A 25014-nucleotide genomic window follows, 5' to 3' on the forward strand; every position below is an offset into this window, starting at 1 on the left:
GTGGATGGAGCCCGGCGTCAGAGCTTAGAGGCCGGCAGGATCCCACTTCCACAGAGCCCTACAAGGGGATGTGGAAGGAAAACAGCATGTGGGGCTCCAGCCCCTGTACCAGCAATAGGTACCTCAACCTTACAACACCATCCACGGGTGAGAAGGGAGCATGCTGGGGGCCCTATATGGGCCCTCTTTTCTTCCATCCGAACTAGTCAGCAGCTACTGCTGACTAAAATCTGTGGAGCTATGCATGGATGTCTGACCTCCTTCGCACAAAGCTTGAAAACTGGAGAACCCGTGATACCACGGGGGGGGGTATAGCCAGAAGGGGAGGGGCCTTGCACTTTTTAGTGTAGTGCTTTGTGTGGCCTCCGGAGGGCAGTAGCTATACCCCAATCGTCTGGGTCTCCCAATAGAGCGCTGAAGAAATGAAAGGATTTTTTCAGACAACCCCTCACCCATGAGGCATACAGGAATGACCAATTTCCCCTTAAATGCTACCTGTATTTTCTTAAAAAAAAAAAAAACAACAACAACACACAGCAACTCTAAAGAAGGGTGACAAATTCCTTTAAGTGGTGGGGAGGGGAAAAAAAAAAAAAGTTACCTTTGTCACCATTTTCTGAGACCCATAGATGTTTTTATTTTTCAGGATCTGGGGCTGGTGATTGCTTTTTTTTGCACCCTCAGCTGACCTTTTTACAGATACCTTTTTTGGGTAGATACAATCTTTTGATTGCCTCTTATGGCATATTATGTACGGCAGGCAAAACCCCCTGCAATTCTGGTGTTTTGATTCTTTTCTCGTTACTGATCGGATTTTATATTTTCATAGATCGAACATTTCTGAATGTACTGATACCAAATGTGTATTTAATTTTTTTACCGTATTTTTCGAACTATAAGACGCACTTTCTCCCCCCCAAATGTTGGGGAAAAGAGTCTTATAGTCTGGATGTAGGGCATAGCTGTGGGGAATGAGTGTGCTCAGGTGGAGCGGGTCATTGGCGGCATGAGCAGGCTGTAGCAGCGTCTGCTGTGACTACGTGGGCCCGCTCATTTCATATGCGCGCATCCTCCCGCTCATCACCTCCCAGCACTAAAGTTGGCGCTGACAGGTGCGCAGGATGATTGGCGAAGGATGCGCGCATAGTAAACAGCCGGCTCGCGTGATCACCCCTGGCAACTACAGCCTGGAGTGATCATGTGAGGCTATATTCACTGCCCTATCCCCCCCCCCCCCCCCGTGCATCATCATCAGCGTGGGGGGGCAGTGAATAAGTACGGTATACTCACCGGCCACTGATCCCTGCAACATCGCGGTGTCCTTCTGTCTGCCGGTCCGCTGATGTGTGTGGAGAGTGGTGAGCACAGTGATTATGTCATCCCTCTGCGCACCGCTCTCCACACGGTGACCAGAAAAATGCCCACAGGAAAAATGCCCACACGGAAATTTGCCCACACGGAAATTTGCCAATTGCAGCATCAGAAAGTTTCAGATCTATGAGATTTGAGGTGCAAGGTGAGGATGTTCACATGATATGTGAAAAATGTCCACAGAAAATTGCCAACAGACATGAATGCCCACTAGGATTGGGGACCATGTAACTCAGGATGGGAACATATATACCAGGATGGAGACAACGTGGACCATACATACCAGGATGAGGACCTTCTATACCAGCATTGGGTCATAAACCAGGATGAGGACATATTCACCAGGATGATGGGCATATATACCAGGACGGAGGACATTACTACATAATGAAGGGGGAGAGGAGGCAGTTCATAAGTCTTGATAGAAGTTAGAACACTACAAGGGCCCGTACATGTGAGAACATGTGTGAGTGGGGGGGGGGGCAGGTCCAAATTTCCCACTGGGGCCCATTGGACTCTAGTTACACCACTGCAAAAACATATACATTCCCAGCACGAACACAAGGTGGTACAAGCGACAGAGTCTCACCTCTCTGCTGGGGCTTTCAGGACCAGCTATGGCTACTTTCACAATTGCGTTGTTTGGCATCCGTCACAATGCGTTGTGTGACGCATGTGACGGATGCATTGTAAATAGTGTGATAATAAAGGCAACAGATTCCTGTGAAATAACACGTTGCGTTAGTTTTCTTTAGCCGAAAGAGAGCCCCCATCATCACCGCACACACAGGCACTACCACCCCCATCATCACCGCACACATGCAGGCACTAGCGCCCCCATCATCACCACGCACACACAGGCACTAGCGCCCTCATCACCGCACACACACAGGCACTACCGCCCTCATCACCGCACACACACAGGCACTACCGCCCCCATCATCACCGCACACATGCAGGCACTACCGCCCCCATCATCACCGCACACATGCAGGCACTACCGCCCCCATCATCACCGCACACATGCAGGCACTACCGCCCACATCATCACCGCACACACGCAGGCACTAACGCACCCATCATCACTGCACACACTCCGGCACTACCACCCCCATGATCACCGCCGCACACCCCGGCACTACCGCCCCCATCATCACCGCACACACCGGCACTAGCGCCTCATCATCACCGCACACACACAGGCACTACCGCCCCCATCATCACCGAACACATGCAGGCACTACCGCCCACATCATCACCGCACACACGCAGGCACTAACGCACCCATCATCACTGCACACACACCGGCACTACCACCCCCATCATCACTGCCGCACACCCCGGCACTACCGCCCCCATCATCACCGTACACACGCAGGTACTACGGCCCCCATCATTAATGCACACACCAGCACTACCTCAGTGACATCCCCGCTGACCGCGCAATTCACTTCAGTTGCTGTGTGGAGCTGACAGAGCGGTAATGGTCTGTGGCCGCTCCTGTCAGCTTCATGTAGCAGAGCTGAAAGCATCATGGGACCTCTGTCGATCACGTCGGATCTAGAGGGGTATTTGGGGATTTTAATAAAGTGGTGAAAAAAGGGTGTATTATTGTCTTTTATTTCAAATAAAGGATTTTTTTGGGTGTATGTGTTTATTTACTTTCACTTACAGGTTAATCATGGGGGGTTTCTCATAGACGCCTGCAATGATTAACCTAGGACTTAGTGGCAGCTATGGGCTGCAATTAACTCCTAATTACCCCGATTGCCACCGCACCAGGGCAATTTGGGATGAGCGGGGTAGAGTCCCGGGACTGTCGCATCTAATGGATGCGGCAATTTCGAGCGGCTGCTGGCTGATATTTTTAGGCTGGGGGGCTCCCCATAATGTGGGGCTCCCCATCCTGAGAATATCAGCCTTCAGCTGTGTCGCTTTACCTTGGCTAGTATCAAAATTGGGGGGGACCGCACGCCTTTTTTTTAAATTATTTATTTATTTATTGTACTGCATGATATAGACCCACCCACCGGCGGCTGTGATTGGTTGCAGTGAGACAGCTGTCACTCAGCGTGGGGGCACATCTGACTACAACCAATCATAGGCACCGGTGGGCGGGGGAAGCAGGGAATACGAGATGGAATAATGAGCGGCTGACATTTTCAAAAGAGGAGAAGCCACCAGAGCATGGTGACAGCTGTGCAGCGCCGCGCCCATGATTGGCGAGTATGAGAGAGGGGGTGAGATGGAGAGACCGACAGAGCGAGAGAGACCAGGAGTGATTTTAAACAATTTAGATCGTTCTGCTGGACATGCTGAGCATGTGTGACGCCCTGGATTAGCCAGGTAGTCACAGGTAGGCCCTTGCACAAACACCTTCCCCTAAAAAAAAAAAAAAAAAAAAAAAAAAAAAAAAAGATACCAGCAGCCAACCTTAAAACACTGAGTCACCCCTCTCAGGACTTGACGTTCACACCCGGCGGGTGGAGCCAGGCGGTTGGCCACGCCCACCAAGGTGTTCGGAGAGCCTGAGGCAGGAAAAACAGTTCAGTGACAGGAGTGGAGGAGAGTGGTAGCAAAGTGTGCACGTCTGTCAGGGATCTGGGTTGGAGCCTGGATACCCTGTGGCCAGGGGGCAGACGGTGGTGGCCGCCTACAGGAGCAGGGATTACAGCTGGTGGAACCGTAAGGAACTGGGACCGGGTAGTGGCCTGCCGGTACCGAACCGGGGAACCGATTGGAAACCAGAGCACCAGGAGGGGTACTCAGACCCAGTACGAGGCCCAGAAGTCACTGGACTGAGTTGAATTCACTGATCGGGGTCTGGACTTTAGGTCCTTTCCCACCCAAGACCCGACTGAAGACAACAGCCCAACCAGAGGGATAGAAAGCCACTGCCCAGGCATAGAGATCCCACGGGCCAGCGTCTGCGGGCAAACGGGCTCTACTGGCACACACTAAGCTGGGGAGCGGACTACTGTTGCTCAGGCATAGGAGTCACCATTCTACTAAAAGTGAGGTGCAGGAGAAAGGCGGAAACCACCAACCTGAAAAAAAAGGGGAGAAGCGCAGCCGGCTGCGGGCATCGTCCACCATCTTGTTTGGTTTACCAGAGACTCCAGTGTGTCTGTAATAGTGAGTACAACAGATCCCTCGGGCTGCGCACCGCATCGCACCAACAAGCCAGCACGCATCCCCCCTCCTCAGCACCCTCGGGCCCCCGGGCCCATCACCCCCTACCCACGGAGGGGTCAACACCAAGCTGCGCAATACCATCCCCGGGAGCCTAGTCAACGGCAGCGGTGGTGTCCATCCATTCACCACAACCCATGGGTGGCGTCACAAACTTAACCCTAAAAACAACCGCGGCCTCGGCCGTGGACCTCCCCACCGAACACCACCCCTCACGTAGCGTCAGCATCCCTTCAGAGTGACGTGACCCCCGGGTCCGGGAGGAGCTCGAGCCACCCACCGATGAGGCCGGATCCGAGTGTCTCGGCAGCCGGCCAAGCCCCGGGGCGGTACATATGCTCAGTAGAATGTGATGGAATCCATCAGCGGATTCCGCTGCTTAGCGCATAGCGGCGGAATCCGCCACCATAGACGATCATTAGACACTTTGGCGGATTCCAACGGAATCTGCCAAGGTGAGTTGTTTTAACGACACCAAAAATGCTACATGCTGCGTTCCCTCCTCCGGGTGCTCAGTCAAAATAACGACTCCGTGTCGGCCAGCGGATGAAACGCAGACACTGCGTCACAGTGCGTCGTCAATATAAGTCTATGGAGAATAGCACAGTCCGTTAACGGACTGCGCTATTTTCCATAGTGGCGGATTGCGATGAACGCAAGTGTGAGAGTACCCTATCTCTGCCAGCAGCACCCTGCTTTTGGTGGGCTCCCCTGAGATGATAATGTATTAGATGTGACCTGCAGTCACATGTAACTCAACAGATAAAACAGTGATACTTTTGTGAGTACAGATAGTAGTGATTGCTCCTCTTGATCACACTGCTGCTGGTTCTGCATGTGCTGCTGTTTTGGGCTGGTGGAAGGAGTTAAGGTACTGTCACACATAACGAGATAGCTAGCGAGATCGCAGCTGAGTCACCGTTTTGGTGACGCAGTAGCGATCCTGTTAGCGATCTCGTTATGTGCGACACCTACCAGCGATCAGGCCCCTGCTGTGATTGTTAGTCGTTGCTGAATGGTCCAGGTCATTTTCTTCAAAGGCGACGTCCTGCTGTGCAGGACACATCACTGTGTTTGACACTGTGACAGGGTCACAGTGACTGCTGAGATCGTTATACAGGTCGCTACTGCGACCTGTATTGTTCCTGCATCGCTGGTAAGATCTGACTGTGACATCTCACCAGCGACTTACCTGCGATCCCTATCAGGTCGCTTCGTTTTCGGGATCGCTGGTAAGTCGTTGTGTGCGACTGGGCCTTAAGGCAGGATTAGTGAGATTAGAGCAGACTGTATCTATCTATTGCTGATAATGACAGACTGCTACAAACCACAGATCTTCAGCATTTTTGCAGTTTTGCACTAGGTCAACTGTAAATCACAAGTTGATGACCTATTATGTGAACATCCTCACCTTGCACCTCAATTATCATAGATCTGAAACTTTGTGATGCTGTAATTGGCAATTTTCCGTGTGGGCAATTTTCAGGGAACCCCTCCACACACATCAGCGAGCTGGCAGACAGGAGGACATCGCGATGCTGCAGAGGAACAGTGACCGGCTTCACACAGGTCAGCGGCGCTGCTGCTGACAGAGGAAGATGATCAATGCTGCAGGGAGTGAGGAAAGGTGAGTATAAATGTTTATTTTTTTCTGTGCCATAGGCTACAGGTTATTTAGCAGGATGGGGCTATACCAGGATGGAGGAACATATTTACAAGGATGGGGATCGTATACAAGGCAGGAAGATCATTACCAGGATGGGGTACCTTAGTAGAGAATTTGGGGACATTACCCCCATAAGTGTCAGCAGCAGATCCTTGCCCCATAATCGTGTGTCGGGACCACATTTTTTGCTTAAAAAAGAGAACTTTGTTACTTACCGTAAATTCCTTTTTCTTATAGTTCCGTATTGGGAGACCCAGACCATGGGTGTTTAGCTTCTGCCTCCGGAGGACACACAAAGTATTACACTAAAAAGTGTAGCTCCTCCCTCTGAGCTTATACACCCCCTGGTAGCCAGTCCTAGCCAGTTTAGTGCAAAAGCTGAAGGAGAATAGCCACCCACAAGTAGAACAGAGTAAGAACCGGAACAACCGGAGACTCTGTCCACGACAACAGCCGGTGATAACACACGGAACAAGAAAATTGCCAACAGGCAACAGGGAGGGAGCTAGTTCTCCCAATACGGAACTATAAGAAAAAGAATTTACGGTAAGTAACAAAATTCTCTTTTTCTTTATCGTTCCTTTGGGAGACCCAGACCATGGGACGTTCCAAAGCTGTCCCTGGGTGGGAATAAACAGAAAAAACTAAGAAGTAGGCGGAGCCTAACTTCACAAGTGGGCGACAGCCGCCTGAAGGATGCGTCTGCCCAAGCTCGCATCTGCCGAAGCATGAGCATGCACTTGGTAGTGCTTCGAAAAGGTATGCAGGCTAGTCCAAGTGGCAGCCTGACAGACTTGTTGAGCCGTAGCCTGGTGCCTAAAAGCCCAAGAGGCACCGACAGCTCTGGTCGTGTGTGCTTTGATCCCTGGCGGGGGAGGCACCCGAGTACTCTGGTAGGCGTCCGAAATGGTCGATCTAATCCAACGGGCCAAGGTCGGCTTAGAAGCAGAGAGACCCTTGCGCCGCCCTGTGGTTAGCACAAAAAGAGGTGCGCCGCCTAAGCGCGGCAACATAAATCCGGAGAGCACGCACCAGATCTAGAGTATGCAGCGCTTTCTCAAAGCGATGAACAGGGGCCGGACAGAAGGAAGGCAAGGAAATATCCTGGATAAGGTGGAAGGGAGAGACCACCTTAGGAAGAAAGTCCGGGGTCGGACGGAGAACTACCTTGTCTTGGTGAAAAACCAAAAAAGGTGACTCCGAGGAGAGCGCAGCCAAATCAGAGACTCTCCTGAGAGAAGTTATGGCAACTAGAAAGGCCACCTTTTGAGAAAGACAATACAAAGAAACCTCCCTAAGAGGCTCAAAGGGGGTTTCTGCAATACCGTGAGGACCAAGTTAAAAAGGTCCCAGGGATCCAAGGGCCGCCGATAAGGCGGTATGATGTGAGACGCACCTTGCATGAAGGTGCGGATCTGAGCCAGCCGGGCGAGACGCCGCTGGAACAGCACTGATAGAGCTGAGACTTGTCCCTTGAGAGAGTTGAGGGACAGTCCTAGCTGCAGACAGGACTGTAAAAAAGACAGAAGGGTCGGCAACGAAAATGGCCAAGGAGAATGGCCGGAAGAGCGACACCAGGACAGGAAAATTTTCCAAGTCCTGTGATAGATCTTGACGGAGGAAGACTTACGGGTCCGAGTCATAGTGGAGATGACTTCAGGAGGAATACCAGAAGCCGTCAAAATCCAGGACTCCAGAGCCACGCCGTCAATTTGAGTGCCGCAGAATTCGGGCGGAAAAACGGACCTTGCGAGAGCAGGTCTGGACGGTTCGGAAGATGCCACGGCATCTCCACTGACAGTTAGAACAGGTCCGGATACCAAGCTCGCCTGGGCCTGTCCGGTGCAATGAGGATGACTCGACGGCCCTCCATTCTGATCTTGCGCAGGACTCTGGGCAAGAGAGCTAGAGGGGGGAAAACACGTAGGACAGACGAAACTGGGACCAGTCTTGAACCTGAGCGTCCGCGGCGAAGGCCTGAGGATCGTGGGAGCGAGCCACGTAAACCGGAACCTTGTTGGTGTGACGGGATGCCATTAGGTCCACGTCCGGAGTGCCCCACTTGCGGCAGATTGACTGAAACACTGCCGGATGCAGAGACCACTCGCCACCGTCCACGGATTGACGGCTGAGATAATCTGCCTCCCAGTTTTCTACGCCAGGGATGTGGACTGCGGATATGGTGGATTTGGAGTCCTCCGCCCATTGAAGGATGCGTTGTACCTCCAACATTGCCAGGCGGCTGCGTGTCCCGCCTTGGTGATTGATGTAGGCAACCGCTGTCGCGTTGTCTGACTGGACTCGAATGTGCCTGCCCGTCAACAGGTGGTGAAAGGCTAGGAGAGCTAGAAGCACAGCTCTGGTTTCCAGCACATTGAATGAAAGGGCTGACTCGGACGGAGTCCAAGTGCCCTGTGCTCTGTGGTGGAGATGTACCGCTTCCCAGCCGGATAGGCTGGCATCCGTGGTGAGAATCACCCAGGACGGAGCCAGGAAGGAGCGCCCTTGGGACAGGGAGAGGGGGGGGGTCGAAGCCACCACTGAAGAGAGGTCCTGGTCTGTGGCGACAGAGCCACTAACCTCTGTAAGGAGGAAGGCCGCTTGTCCCAACAGTGGAGAATGTCCAGCTGCAGAGGACGCCGATGGAACTGGGCAAAGGGAACCGCCTCCATGGAGGCCACCATTTGACCCAGCACCTGCATCAGACGCCTGAGGGTATAACGGCGGGACCTCAGCAGAGAGCGCACCGCTAGCCGGAGAGACTGCTGTTTGACTAAGGGCAACTTCACAAGTGCCGGCAAAGTCTCGAACTGCATCCCTAGGTACGCGAGACTCTGGGTCGGAGTCAGAGTGGATTTGGGAAGATTGACAAGCCACCCGAATTGGGCTAGGGTGGCGAGAGTGAGCGAAACACTCCACTGACAGCCTGCGCTGGATGGACCCTTGACCAGAAGGTCGTCCAGATAAGGAAGCACTGCTAACCCCTGGAGGTGCAGGACCGCAATGACTGCCGCCATGACCTTGGTGAATACCCGAGGGGCCGTGGCTAACCCGAAGGGGAGAGCCACGAATTGGAAATGATCCTCTCCTATCGCAAAACGTAACCAACGCTGATGTGACACTGCGATTGGCACATGCAGATAGGCATCTCTGATGTCGATGGACGCCAGGAACTCCCCTTGGGTCATAGAGGCAATGACTGATCGCATAGACTACATGCGAAAATGCTGCACCCGGACATGCTTGTTGAGAAGCTTGAGATCCAGGATGGGCCGGAAGGTACCGTCCTTTTTTGGAACTAGGAAGAGATTTGAGTAAAAACCTCTGAACCGTTCCTGAGCGGGAACTGGGACAATCACTCCGTTTGCCTGCAAGGACGCCACGGCCTGCAAGAAGGCGGCGGCCTTGGAGCAGGGGGGAGTTGAGAGAAAAAAAAAATCTGTTTGGAGGGCTGGAAGAGAATTCTATCCTGTAGCCGTGAGATATGATGTCTCTCACCCACTGATCGGAGACTTGCTTTAACCAAGCGTCGCTAAAGTGGGAGAGCCTGCCACCGACTAAGGACGTGGCTGGAGCGGGCCGAGAGTCATGAGGAAGCTGCCTTAGTGGCAGAACCTCCTGCGGTCTTCTGCGGACGCGCTTTTGGGCGCCAGTTGGAGTTCTGATCCTTGGCTGAGTTAGCGGACGAGGCGGAAGGCTTAGAGGATGACCAGTTGGAGGAACGAAAGGAACGAAACCTCGATTGATTCCTACCCTGGGTGGGTTTCCTGGTCTTGGTTTTTGGCATGGAAGTACTCTTCCCGCCAGTAGCTTCTTTAATGATTTCATCCAGCTGTTCACCAAACAGCCGTGAACCAGCAAAAGGGAGCCCAGCAAGAAACTTCTTGGAAGAAGCATCTGCCTTCCACTCTCGAAGCCACAAAATCCTGTGGATAACAAGAGAATTAGCTGAAGCCACCGCAGTGCGGTGAGCAGCCTCTAGCATGGCAGACATGGCATAAGATGAAAAGGCTGAAGCCTGAGCAGTTAAGGTAACCATCTCATGCATAGATTCCTTGGTGAGGGAATGCATCTCCTCTAGAGAAGCAGAGATGGCTTTGAGAGCCCACACTGCTGCAAAAGTCGGGGAAAACGCGGCCCCTGCAGCTTCGTACACAGATTTGGCCAGAAGGTCAATCTGACGGTCAGTGGAATCCTTAAGTGAGGTGCCGTCAGCCACCGACAACGGTCCGGGCTGAGAGCCTAGACACCGGGGGGGTCTACCTTTGGGGAGTGAGACCACTCCTTGACCACCTCAGGTGGAAATGGAAACCGGTCATCAGAATCACGCTTTGGAAAGCGTTTGTCAGGGCAGGCCCTGGGTTTGGTCACAGCGGTCTGAAAACTGGAGTGGTTAAAGAACACACTCTTCACTCTCTTAGGCGAGGTAAACTGATGCTTTTCTGCCAGAGAGAGTTGCTCCTCTGACACTGGCGGATTGAGATCCAGCACAAAATTAATAGAAGCAATCAAATCACTAAGATCTGAGTCACCATCAGAGAATATCGATGGGATACATAGCCTCCAAGCCCCCAGTGAGAGCATCCTCCTCATCTTGAGAGTCAGCTCTTGAGACAGAGCCGTGGGATGGGGAGGGGGAGGAAACCCTGCGCCTTCTCTTAGAAGGACGGGGTCTGGGATCAGATGATGAATCCTCCGTGAGCTCTGATGGACGGAGGTCAGAGGATAGGAGTCCTCTGTCAAGAGTATTAGAGGCACCCTGAGAGGGGGGCTGATGCATATTCAAAGTCCTGGACAAAAGTCCCATGGACTCAGCAAATTACTGGGATATGGACCTAGAAAAGGACTCTACCCAGGCCGGGGGTTCAATCACAGGTGCAGCAGCAGCCTGAGAGACCACTATGGGTGAGACTCCAGGCTGTGGCACCGCCAAGTTAGAGCAACCATCACAGTGTGGATAAATGCTCGGCTCAGGCAGCAGGAGCTTACATGCAGTGCATGCAGAATAAAGCTTTGGAGCCTTGCTCCTTGTGTGATACATGCTGCTGGAGTGGGGGCTCTGCAAGAGAATGAACCCCAGGGAGAATATACAGAGGTCCACAACCGGAGACCGGCTGTGGCTTACCAGACCGCCGGAAGCGGTGTTGTGTGCCCTCCAGATCCCGAAGCCCGGTCCCCCAGAGCGCAGTACCTGAGCAGAGATGCAGAATGCAGGATGTCCCAGAGCAGAGTGAACTCTGCCTGAGAAGAGGGCGTTCCTATAAAAGAGCGGGAACTGGAGGGCTATATAGAGACCTGCCGGGAACGAGGGACGCCCCAGCAGTGGGGAGTGTCCCTCCCCTGCGTAGAACGGCCGCCGGAGGAGCCGAACCTGTCCCTCTGCATGAGTGACATGCGAGGGCAGGAAAACGAAACTAGAACTCCGGCGAAACCGGGGCCTAAATTTAAGCGGCGAGGCCGACAAGCAGGCACCATCGGCGCGGTTCTCAGGCAAAAGCTGGAGAACCCGCCGGAAAAGTTAAAAACAATCACATACAGCATACTCTCCCCTTACAATAAAGAACCGGGTCCCCCAACATAAACGTCTCAGGTACTTAGCTGCTGAGATGCAGGGCCATGTCCCTAGGGATGAGTGCTCCGGTCCAACAGAATCCTCAAGGGGCTGTGGATGGAGACCGGACTCCTGCCAGGCATGGAGACCGTGCTGGCTCCCACTTCAAGCCAGAGCCCAGAAGGGATGGTGAAGGAGCGCGGCATGTAAGGCTTCAGCCTTGTAAATCAACCTTAACAACACCGCCGACACAGTGGGGTGAGAAGGGACATGGACCCGCTTTTCTTCAAACTCTTTCCAAAAGTCAAACAAATCAGATGAGAATGCATGTGTGGATGTATGACCTCCTGAACACAAAGCAATAAACTGGCTAGGACTGGCTACCAGGGGGTGTATAAGCTCAGAGGGAGGAGCTACACTTTTAAATGTAGTACTTTGTGTGTCCTCCGGAGGCAGAAGCTAAACACCCATGGTCTGGGTCTCCCAAAGGAACGATAAAGAAATTTTATTTTCCAATTTTGCTCTTCTAAAACCAGTGTGCATCTTATGGTCCGAAAGAAGGGAATTTTGTTTACTTACCGTAAATTCCTTTTCTTCTAGCTCCAATTGGGAGACCCAGACAATTGGGTGTATAGCTTCTGCCTCCGGAGGCCACACAAAGTATTACACTTTAAAAAGTGTAAAGCCCCTCCCCTTCTGCCTATACACCCCCCGTGCATCACGGGCTCCTCAGTTTTGGTGCAAAAGCAAGAAGGAGGGAAAGTTATAAATTGGTTTAAAGTAAATTCAATCCGAAGGAATTTCGGAGAACTGAAACCATTCAACATGAACAACATGTGTACACAAAGAACAACAGCCCGAAGGGAACAGGGGCGGGTGCTGGGTCTCCCAATTGGAGCTAGAAGAAAAGTAATTTACGGTAAGTAAACAAAATTCCCTTCTTTGTCGCTCCATTGGGAGACCCAGACAATTGGGACGTCCAAAAGCAGTCCCTGGGTGGGTAAAATAAAACCTCATAATAGAGCCATAAAACGGCCCTTTCCTACAGGTGGGCAACCGCCGCCTGAAGGGCTTGCCTACCTAGGCTGGCATCCGCCGAAGCATAGGTATGCACCTGATAGTGTTTCGTGAAAGTGTGCAGGCTCGACCAGGTAGCCGCCTGACACACTTGCTGAGCCGTAGCCTGGTGCCGCAAAGCCCAGGACGCACCCACGGCTCTGGTAGAATGGGCTTTCAGCCCTGAGGGAACCGGAAGCCCAGAAGATCGGTAAGCTTCGAGAATTGGTTCCTTGATCCACCGAGCCAGGGTTGATTTGGAAGCTTGTGACCCTTTACGCTGGCCAGCGACAAGGACAAAGAGTGCATCCGAGCGGCGCAGGGGCGCCGTACGAGAAATGTAGAATCTGAGTGCTCTCACCAGATCTAACGAGTGCAAATCCTTTTCACACTGATGAACTGGATGAGGACAAGAAGAGGGTAAGGAGATATCCTGATTGAGATGAAAGGGGGATACCACCTTAGGGAGAAATTCCGGAACCGGACGCAGAACCACCTTGTCCTGGTGAAACACCAGGAAAGGGGCTTTGCATGACAGCGCCGCTAGCTCCGACACTCTCCGAAGTGATGTGACTGCTACTAGGAAGACCACTTTCTGCGAAAGGCGTGAGAGAGAAATATCCTTCATTGGCTCGAAAGGTGGTTTCTGAAGAGCCATCAGCACCCTGTTCAGATCCCAGGGTTCTAACGGCCGCTTGTAAGGAGGGACTATGTGACAAACCCCCTGCAGGAACGTGCGTACCTGTGGAAGTCTGGCTAGGCGCTTCTGAAAAAACACAGAGAGCGCTGAGACTTGTCCCTTAAGAGAGCCGAGCGACAACCCTTTTTCCAATCCGGATTGAAGGAAGGAAAGAAAAGTGGGCAAGGCAAATGGCCAGGGAGAAACACCCTGATCAGAGCACCAAGATAGGAATATCCTCCACGTCCTGTGGTAGATCTTGGCTGACGTTGATTTCCTAGCCTGTCTCATAGTGGCAATGACCTCTTGAGATAACCCTGAAGACGCTAGGATCCAGGACTCAATGGCCACACAGTCAGGTTGAGGGCCGCAGAATTCAGATGGAAAAACGGCCCTTGAGACAGCAAGTCTGGCCGGTCTGGTAGTGCCCACGGTTGACCCACCGTGAGATGCCACAGATCCGGGTACCACGACCTCCTCGGCCAGTCTGGAGCGACGAGGATGGCGCGGCGGCAGTCGGACCTGATCTTGCGTAACACTCTGGGCAACAGTGCCAGAGGAGGAAACACATAAGGGAGTTGAAACTGCGACCAATCCTGAACTAAGGCGTCTGCCGCCAGAGCTCTGTGATCTTGAGACCGTGCCATGAATGTTGGGACCTTGTTGTTGTGCCGGGACGCCATTAGGTCGACGTCCGGCATCCCCCAGCGGCAACAGATCTCCTGAAACACGTCCGGGTGAAGGGACCATTCCCCTGCGTCCATGCCCTGGCGACTGAGAAAGTCTGCTTCCCAGTTTTCTACGCCCGGGATGTGAACTGCGGATATGGTGGAGGCCGTGGCTTCCACCCACATCAGAATCCACCTGACTTCCTGGAAGGCTTGCCGACTGCGTGTTCCCCCTTGGTGGTTGATGTATGCCACCACTGTGGAGTTGTCCTACTGAATTCTGATCTGCTTGCCTTCCAGCCACGGCTGGAACGCCTTTAGGGCAAGATACACTGCCCTTATCTCCAGAACATTGATCTGAAGGGAGGACTCTGTCGGAGTCCAGGTTCCCTGAGCCCTGTGGTGGAGAAAGACCGCTCCCCACCCTGACAGGCTCGCGTCCGTCGTGACCACAGCCCATGATGGGGGAAGGAAGGATTTCCCCTTCGACAGAGAAGTGGGGAGAAGCCACCACTGAAGGGAAGCCTTGGCTGCCCGTGAAAGGGAGACGTTCCTGTCGAGAGACGTCGACTTCCTGTCCCATTTGCGGAGAATGTCCCATTGAAGTGGACGCAGATGAAACTGCGCAAAAGGAACTGCCTCCATTGCTGCTACCATCTTCCCTAGGAAGTGCATGAGGCGCCTCAGGGGGTGAGACTGGCCTTGAAGGAGAGATTGCACCCCTGTCTGTAGTGAACGCTGTTTGTCCAGCGGAAGCTTCACTATCGCTGAGAGAGTATGAAACTCCATGCCAAGATACGTCAGTGATTGGGCCGGTGTCAGATTTGACTTTGGAAAATTGATGATCCACCCGAAACTCTGGAGAGTCTCCAGAGCAATGTTCAGGCTGTGCTGGCATGCCACTTGAGAGGGTGCCTTGACCAGCAGATCGTCTAAGTAAGGGATCACCGAGTGTCCCTGAGAGTGTAGGACTGCTACCACTGCTGCCATGACCTTGGTGAAGACCCGTGGGGCTGTCGCCAGGCCGAAAGGCAGTGCCACGAACTGAAGGTGTTCGTCCCCTATGGCGAAACGCAGGAAGCGCTGATGCTCTGGTGCAATCGGTACGTGGAGATAAGCATCTTTGATGTCGATTGATGCCAGGAAGTCTCCTTGAGACATTGAGGCGATGACGGAGCGGAGCGATTCCATCCGGAACCGCCTTGTTTTTACGTGTTTGTTGAGCAGTTTTAGACCCAGAACAGGACGGAAGGATCCGTCCTTTCGGTACCACAAACAAGTTGGAGTAAAAACCGTGACCCTGTCGCTGAAGAGGAACTGGGATCACCACTCCTTCCGCCTTCAGAGTGCACACCGCCTGAAGAAGAGCATCGGCTCTCTCGGGGGGCGGAGATGTTCTGAAAAATCGGGTCGGAGGACGAGAGCTGAACTATCCTGTAACCGTGGGATAGAATGTCTCTCACCCAACGGTCTTTTACCTGTGGCAGCCAGGCGTCGCAAAAGCGGGAAAGCCTGCCACCGACCGAGGATGCGGTGTGAGGAGGCCGAAAGTCATGAGGAGGCCGCCTTGGGAGCGGTTCCTCCGGCGGTCTTTTTAGGACGTGACTTAGACCGCCATGAATCGGAGTTCCTCTGATCCTTTTGAGGCCTTTTGGACGAGGAGAACTGAGATCTTCCCGCGGGCCGAAAGGACCGAAACCTCGCTTGTACCTTCCGTGGTTGAGGTCTGTTTGGTTTGGACTGGGGTAAGGATGAGTCTTTTCCCTTGGATTGTTTAATGATTTCATCCAATCGTTCACCAAACAGGCGGTCGCCAGAAAATGGCAAACCGGTTAAGAACTTTTTGGAAGCGGAGTCTGCCTTCCATTCACGTAACCACATGGCCCTGCGGACTGCCACCGAATTGGCGGATGCTACCGCCGTACGGCTCGTAGAGTCCAGGACAGCATTAATGGCGTAGGACGCAAACGCCGACGCCTGAGAGGTTAAGGACACCACTTGCGGAGCAGATGTACGTGTGACTGCATTAATCTGCGCATGACAAGCTGAGATAGCTTGGAGTGCCCATACGGCTGCGAATGCTGGAGCAAAAGACGCGCCGATAGCTTCATAGATGGATTTCAACCATAGCTCCATAGATGGATTTCAACCATAGCTCCATCTGTCTGTCAGTGGCATCTTTGAGTGAAGCCCCATCTTCCACTGCAACTATGGATCTAGCCGCCAGTCTGGAGACAGGAGGATCCACCTTAGGACACTGTGCCCAGCCCTTGACAACGTCAGGGGTGGAAGGGATAACGTGTATCCTTAAGGCGCTTGGAAAAACGCTTATCTGGACAAGCTCGGTGTTTCTGGACTGCCTCTCTGAAGTCAGAGTGATCCAGAAACATACTCTATGGACGCTTGGGAGATCTGAAACGGAATTTCTCCTGCTGAGAAGCTGACTCCTCAATTGTAGGAGCTGGTGGAGAAATATCCAACACCTGATTGATGGTTGCTAGAAGGTCATTCACTATGGCGTCACCATCAGGTGTATCTAGGTTGAGCGCGGTCTCAGGATCAGAATCCTGATCTGCTACCTCCGCTTCATCATCCAGAGAGTCCTCCTGCTGAGACCCTGAACAGTGTGATGAAGTCGAGGGAATTTCCCAGCGAGCCCGCTTAGGCGGCCTGGGACTGCGGTCCATGTCAGAGACCTCACCCTGGGACCCATGGGTCACCCCAGGAGCACTTTGCAGCTCCAATTGAGGGGGGCCTGGGGTCAATGATTGAACAGTGCCCGGGGCCTGAGTTACCGGTCTGGACTGTAAGGCTTCTAGTATCCTAGCAGACCATTTATCCATAGTCTCAGACAGTTTGTCAGCAAATACTGCAAACTCCGTCCCTGTCACCTGGACAGTGGTAGCAGGTGGTTCCACCTGGGCCACCCGTAGCAGAGGCTCCGGCTGAGTAAGTGCCACAGGGGCCGAGCATTGCACACAATGAGGGTCAGTGGAACCTGCCGGTAGTATAGCCGCACATGAGGTACAGGTTGCAAAGTAAGCCTGTGCTTTGGCACCCTTGCTATTTGCGGACGACATGCTGTTGTCTCCTCTGAGTACAATCCAGGAGGGTATATAGCCAAAAATCAACAGTGCGACCGTACAGTGTAAATGTATAGCATATACACACACACACACACACACACACACACACACACACACACACACTCAGTGGGGCCAGCACCTCAGGTGCTGCTTACTGACCGCTCAAAGCGGTTGTGTGATCACCAGATTCCCTGCCTGGGCCTCCCAGAGCCTGTTGTCTCTCCTCTCCAGCATCAGAAGTGCTGACAGGAATGGCTGCCGGCGTTCTGTGGGGAGGAGGGGGCCGAGGGCGTGCCCTAGAAAGTGCGGGAATCTGGAGCCCCACTGTGCTGGATGAGGGGGGAGGATACAAGTATGCTCCAGCCCTCAGCGCTGACGTCCTGTGCAGCGTCCCGCCCTTCCCCTGACTGACAGGCCTGGGGGCGGGAATAAGCGATACTAGGCCACAAAAGCCGGGGACTAAAGTTATAAGCGCGGCCGGCATATAAGCGCGGCCGGCGCGGTAGTCCCCGGCGCACTAATACACCCAGCAGTGCTGCAGTGTATATGGCACCAGCGCTCCATGCGCGGTCCCCACGGGGACACAGTACCTCACAGTAGCAGGGCCTTGTCCCTGACGATACTCGGCTCCTGTCCAGCAGATTCCCCAGGGGCTGCGGAGGGAGCACGGCCTCAGTGCCTGGAGACCGATTAGGATCCCACTTCACCCAGAGCTCATTAAGGGATGGGGAAGGAAAACAGCATGTGGCTCCTGCCTATGTACCCACCATGGGTACCTCAACCTTAACAGCACCGCCGACCAGAGTGGGGTGAGAAGGGAGCATGCTGGGGGCCCTATATGGGCCCTCTTTTCTTCCATCCGACATAGTCAGCAGCTGCTGCTGACTAAGATGTGGAGCTATGCGTGGATGTCAGCCTCCTTCGCACAAAGCATAAAAACAGAGGAGCCCGTGATGCACGGGAGGGTGTATAGGCAGAGGGGAGGGGTTACACTTTTTAAAGTGTAATACTTTGTGTGGCCTCCGGAGGCAGAAGCTATACACCCAATTGTCTGGGTCTCCCAATGGAGCGACAAAGAAAATAAAGTAAATTACCTTCATTACAAATGGGAGGGGGGGGGGCGGGAAGATATGAACTTGTGCTCCCCCCCCACACTTTATTGTATTGACTTGCCCCCCCAGCGGATGTGAAGTGGCTATCGTCCAATCACTTGTGCTGTACATCAGCACTGCTCTGTATAGTACAAAATTACCATCTCCCATGAACGCCAGCTTGCGCACAGAGTTCACAGTAGGATTGTAATGACAGACACAAGGGTCATCAGCTGACCCCTGGTTGTCACTGCAAACCATCAGCGCACCAAGATTAAGTTACGGGTGAGCTAATGAGAGGGAGATGACGCACCATCTGCTGGCGCTTTTTAAATCGCACTGTGAAAAGATTGACAGAGGGACTTTAGAAGCAGGTGGAGCTCCAATTCGGCCGAAGCTGTTTGAGGCACATGATGGCGGATTAAATCAGCAGTCATGTGCAGGAAATGATGCAGGCTCGGCATGTGAGCCCGCATCAAAGGCAGGGATGAAAGTTTGTCATATGTTGTGAAGGTGGCACTAAGCTATAGCTTGTTTGTTCAAACGTAATAAGAATATCTGTGTATATAAATAATCAAAATGTAGATGTAGATGCATAATTGTCTGTCTATGTAGCCATCGCATGGACCCATAGTATAATTCTAAGCTGTATATTGGAAAAAGTTAGCCAAAGTATAAATTAACACAGGAGATATTCATTAAATTAATTGGGAGCCTTATCAGTAAAATTCAAAAGGAGAAGGAATGTAGTATTTGTAGGATGAGGCGGGTGATCCCATACTCCCATGTATCATTTCTACAGAATCTCATTGTCGCTTACAGTCTTTAAAGTGTACTATTTGGGATCATGTATGATCTCATGCATTTTCCCAATGCTGCCCATACGCACTCCCCCCTAATTATTCTTTATCAGTATGTGTGAGCGAATGGAGACGTTTTTGTAAATATCTTTCAGGCTGAAGTGATGTGTTTAATGCTTGAACAATAGAATACACGAGTCAGTTGATGACGCTGGCTGAAAGAGAGCACGTCTATGTGTTCATTGTCTTATATGCATTGATATATTGGCACTGATATACAGCTAATACGGCACCGTCTCTGGATATCCCAAACGAAGATTCAGTTAGCAGTCTTCAACCAAATTCCTCCCTTGACAAAAGGGTTTAACAGGAATAAAGGATCCTTTACAATCCAGTACACCTTTCTATAAGGTTTTTTACCTCCACTATTCACCTGACTCACCTCATGATCTTTTTGAGCTTGTTTCTCCAGAATTTCAAATTCATTTATTTCATGTTTCTCCTGAAGACATATTTCCAGGTCAGCAAGTTCTTTTTTCAGGCTTTCGTTCTCAGCCATCAGATGATCAAAATCATTCTGCATATTGCCCAACTGATCATGAGCTCTTTGCTAAGGGAAAGGAAATTAAAAAAAAATTTGACTCCGTATTTATTTAAAATAGTAGTAATAGTGTGCTCCACTATAGCCAACAAATTACTTACTTTCTCTGCCATAAGAGCTTCACATATTTGAAGACTTTCTAGCAAGTCATTTTGGCCATTCTGTAAAGGAATCATATAAAGCTAGTGTCATCTTTCAGAAGAAAACCAAGACCTTTCAACTTTAAAACGTCAGAAGAATCCACATCCATTTTGTATATTGTATACTGACAGGAAGCTGCTAATCAGTGCTGGTGGAATTGTACGAGTGGGCAGGTTCCATAATAAGGATGACTAGACTCAATTCATAGCTTTGCAATATAATAAAGCGGCCATGGTATCACTAATGGAACTTCTTTGCCCCTGCAATATACTTACAAGCCGTTTTCTTCCGTTCTCGGTGCCACTCCTCTCGTCTTCGCAGTTGTGATCTGCAGGATAGTTTGCTGAGCGAGCCAGAGGTTACTTCCCAATGCAAGTCTATGCCTGTCAGAACCAGGCTCTCAGTCTTGCAATGTGAGGTGGTAATCGTTGGCTCGAATATTCGGTCAAGCAGGAGCTGCAGTCACAACATTGAGGAACAGAACCAGAGCAGCGCCAGGAGAAACAGAAGGTCGTAAGCCTTGAGTAAGCCACTAACGAATGTATACAACATGGTGTGAACATGCACTTAGGAGTAGATACTCATTAAATGTAAAACCTGTGCTTCTTACGTTTTCATGACTTGTACTTCCTTCCAAATCAGCTATCTTTTGTTCAAGATTTCTGATTTGTTCCAGGCAAATATCATGAGAATTTCTTGAAAGGCCCTCTTCATCAGGATCCTGGCACGCACCATCTATTTGGGTGCTGAGGGGAGAATCATTTACTGCTTCCAGCACTTGATCATCATCCATCTTCAGCTTTTCTTGTTCTTCCAAATAGTCTCCGGGCACAGGACTTTGTTCGCCATCTTCGGGCTGTGTTCCAGACTGGTCTTTTACACATGTTAATCCCAGCTGTAAGGTTTCTACATCTTTCTCAGTGTTTGATTTAGCTTGTTTTAAATCTGCATTCTCTTTCTCAAGATATTCTCTTTTGCCAACCTCCACCTCATATTCTTTAGTCATCTTCTTCAGCTGATTTTCCAATTCAGCAACCTTCTGCTCCATTTCTTTACATTTTTGGAGAGAAGTGTCTTTCATTAGGGCACTGAATAAAAGGAGAATCAAGTATATTAGATTGAAAAGAATTAGAAAACATACATACATACATACATACATACATACATACATACATACATACATACATACATACATACATACACACTATATCTCCAAATTTAAGTGTGGTCCTAGAATAGGATGTCATTGATGTAACAAGCAAGTCCTTCCCACCTAACATTCCATGATCTACCACGAGTGTTATTGTAACCTGGAAGTACTAAGTAACCAGAGGAACCTGCTGGCCAATAATGGAAGAGTTAAAAACCTTTTCTTGCATTAAGAGCACAAAACTGTCCCAAAAGCTTCATGTTTTGGGTTTTCATAGCTGAGCAGCTCCTTGCAAGCCATACATGACCAAGCACAAGGTCATCACATTGAGTGGTGTACAGCACACCACCAGTGGACTCAAACAGTAGTGTTCTCCATCTGACGTGATGGCGTAGTGTGGGTTGGCAAATGGCAGCAGAACGTTATCTACTTGGCTATCTTGTGTAACTGTAAATTGTGGAGGAAGGGTACTGCTATTGGGCTGTTCCTCAGGCTATGTTCGCACGTTGCGTTTTTTCATGCATTTTCGCAGCGTTTTAAACTGCAGCGTAAACGCGTGCATTCTGTGTCCCCAGCAAAGTCTATGAGAATTAAGCAAATTCAATACACACGTTGCGTTTGACAAAATCAATGCGTTCTAAAAAGCAACATGTCACTTATTTTGGAGTTTGAGGCTTTTCTCACTGTATGGCAGAGCATGCATCCAGAACGCATGAATTCTGCATTCATTCTGCATTCACAATGCATCCAAAACGCGTTTTGGCTGAGTTCTGAAACATGCAGTGACAAAATGCTGCTGTCACGGCAGAACGCAATGTGCGCACATACCCTCAGAGGTTGATCTTATATTGAGTGTAGGACGCCCTTTGTTCTTCAGCATACCAAGGTATTTGACATTTTTTTTTTGCTTCCAAAAGTTTAGCGAAGACTTTTTCCATTTCCACTAGGACTGTGCCTTAGTGCACTTAAGGTCTGTGCAAGCATGTTTGGTGAGTTTAGTGTCTTGACTAACCTGCATAGAGCCTCAACCCCATCTGAGACGTTTGAGATTAACTAGAACATTGTCAGCCAATCCCTCTCGTCCAACAGGTGTCTGACCTTACAAATGCTCTTTATTTACCAGGCAAAAAATCCCCACACATTTTAATGCCTTTCTATAAAAGGTTCCCCAGAAGAGCGGACGTGGTTCTAGATGCAAAGAGGGAACCAACTGCATATTCATGGTCTGAATTAGAACAGATGTCATTAACACTACTGATTGAATAATGTGTAGATGTCACAATACTTTTGTCCATACAGTCGAGGGAAAAGAAGGGAATTTTGTTACTTACCGTAAATTCCTTTTCTTCTAGCTCTTATTGGGAGACCCAGACGATTGGGGTATAGCTACTGCCCTCCGGAGGCCACACAAAGCACTACACTAAAAGTGCAAGGCCCCTCCCCCTCTGGCTATACCCCCCCGTGGTATCACGGGTTCTCCAGTTTTAGTGCCAAAGCAAGAAGGAGGAAGCCAATAACTGGTTTAAACAAATTAACTCCGAATAACGTCGGAGAACTGCAAAACCGTTCAACATGAACAACATGTGTACCCGCAAACAACCAAGAAATCCCGAAGGACAACAGGGCGGGTGCTGGGTCTCCCAATAAGAGCTAGAAGAAAAGGAATTTACGGTAAGTAACAAAATTCCCTTCTTCAGCGCTCTATTGGGAGACCCAGACGATTGGGACGTCCAAAAGCTGTCCCTGGGTGGGTAAAGAGATACCTCATGTTAGAGCTGCAAAACAGCCCTCCCCTACGGGGATGTCACTGCCGCCTGCAGGACTCTTCTACCTAAGCTGGCATCCGCCGAAGCATAGGTATGCACCTGATAATGTTTGGTGAAAGTGTGCAGACTCGACCAGGTAGCTGCCTGGCACACCTGTTGAGCCGAAGCCTGGTGTCGTAGCGCCCAGGACGCACTCACGGCTCTGGTTGAATGGGCTTTCAGCCCTGAAAGAACCGGAAGCCCTGCAAAACGGTAGGCTTCCAGAATTGGTTCTTTGATCCATCGAGCCAGGGTGGCTTTAGAAGCCTGCAACCTCTTGCGCGTACCAGCGACAAGGGCATCGGAACGGCGTACGGGCGCCGTGCGGGAAATGTAGATTCTGAGTGCTCTCACCAGATCTTGCAAACGTAAATCATTCTCATACCGGTGAACCGGATGAGTGCAAAAGGACGGTAAGGAGATATCCTGATTAAGATGAAACGAGGATACTACCTTAGGGAGAAACTCCGGAATGATGCGCAGCACTACCTTGTCCTGGTGAAACACCAGGAAGGGAGCCTTGGATGACAGAGCTGCCAGCTCAGACACTCGCCGAAGCGATGTGATCGCAACGAGAAACGCCACCTTCTGTGACAGGCGAGAAAAGGAAACTTCCTTCAGAGGCTCGAAAGGCGGCTTCTGGAGAGCAACTAGAACCCTGTTCAGATCCCATGGATCCAACGGCCGCTTGTACGGGGGTACGATATGACAAACCCCCTGCGGGAACGTGCGCACCTTAGAAAGACGTGCTAGACGCTTCTGAAAAAACACGGATAGTGCTGAGACTTGCCCTTTGAGGGAGTCTAGCAACAAGCCCTTTTCTAACTCCTATTGTAGGAAGGAAAGAAAGATAGGCAATGCAAATGGCCAGGGAGACACTCCCTGAGTAGAGCACCAGATTAAGAAAATCTTCCACGTTCTGCGGTAGATCTTAGCAGCCGTGGGCTTCCTAGCCTGTCTCATGGTGGCAACGACCCCTTGGGATAATCCTGAAGACGCTAGGATCCAGGACACACAAGCCACACAGTCAGGTTCAGGGCCGCAGAATTCCGATGGAGAAAACGGCCATTGAGACAGTAAGTCTGGTCGGTCTGGTAGTGACCCCGGTCGGCCGACCGTGAGATGCCACAGATCCGGGTACCACGATCTCCTCGGCCAGTCTGGTGCGACGAGTATGACGCGGCTGCAATCGGATCTGATTTTTGCGCAGTACTCTGGGCAAGAGTGCCAGAGGTGGGAACACATATGTGAGCCGGAACTGCGACCAATCTTGCACTAAGGCGTCTGCCGCCAGAGCTCTGTGATCGCGCGATCGTGCCATAAATGCCGGGACCTTGTTGGTGTGCCGAGACGCCATTAGGTCGACGTCCGGCCCCCCCCAGCGGCAACAGATTTCCTGAAACACGTCCGGGTGAAGGGACCATTCCCCCGCGTCCATGCCCTGGCGACTGAGGAAGTCTGCTTCCCAGTTTTCTACGCCCGGGATGTGAACTGCGGATATGGTGGATGCTGTGTCCTCCACCCACATGAGGATTCGCCGGACTTCCTGGAAGGCTGCTGACTGCGTGTCCCTCCTTGGTGGTTGATGTATGCCACCGCTGTGGAGATGTCCGACTGGATTCGGATCTGCTCCCTTCTAGCCACTTTTGGAAAGCTAATAGGGTAAGATACCCTGCCCCGATTTCCAGCACATCGAACTGAAGGGTGGACTCCTGCTGAGTCCACGTCCCCTGAGCCATGTGGCGGAGACAAACTGCTCCCCACCCTGACAGACTCGTATCTGTCGTGACCACTGCCCAGGATGGGGGCTATGGCAATGAGGTGGGAATAAGCCACTATTGCAGAGAGTCCTCGGCCGTCAGGGAAAGGGAGACTTCCCGTCCAGGGAGGTTGACTGCCCATCCCATTGGCGGAGAATGTCCCATTGCCGTTGGCGCAGATGAAACTGCGCAAAGAGAACTGCCTCGATGGCTGCCACCATCTTCCTTAGGAAGTGCATGAGGCGCCTTAAGGGGTGCGACTGGCCTTGAAGGAGAGACTGCACCTCTGTCCGCAGAGAACGCTGCTGGTTCAGCGGAAGCTTCACTATGGCTGATAGAGTATGAAACTCCATGCCGAGATACGTTAGTGATTGAGTCGGAGACAGATTTGACCTTG

At 51.4% G+C, this 25014-nt stretch overlaps 1 protein-coding gene across 12 annotated transcripts in view; it reads right to left on the minus strand.

Annotated features, from left to right (window-relative positions):
- CENPE (centromere protein E) overlaps positions 1-25014 on the minus strand; it is a 383839-nt gene that overhangs the window by 169762 nt on the left and 189063 nt on the right. For all 12 annotated transcript variants that reach the window (XM_075350238.1, XM_075350220.1, XM_075350205.1 and 9 more), the window contains exons 15-17: positions 20513-20990; positions 19863-19922; positions 19603-19770 (exon numbers count right to left, since the gene is read on the minus strand). In XM_075350238.1, coding sequence (XP_075206353.1) covers positions 19603-19770; positions 19863-19922; positions 20513-20990 — 706 coding nt within the window. The remainder of the gene's footprint in view (positions 1-19602; positions 19771-19862; positions 19923-20512; positions 20991-25014) is intronic.

Source organism: Anomaloglossus baeobatrachus, chromosome 1, assembly GCF_048569485.1.
Source record: "Anomaloglossus baeobatrachus isolate aAnoBae1 chromosome 1, aAnoBae1.hap1, whole genome shotgun sequence".
Taxonomy (NCBI): Eukaryota; Metazoa; Chordata; class Amphibia; order Anura; family Aromobatidae; genus Anomaloglossus; species Anomaloglossus baeobatrachus.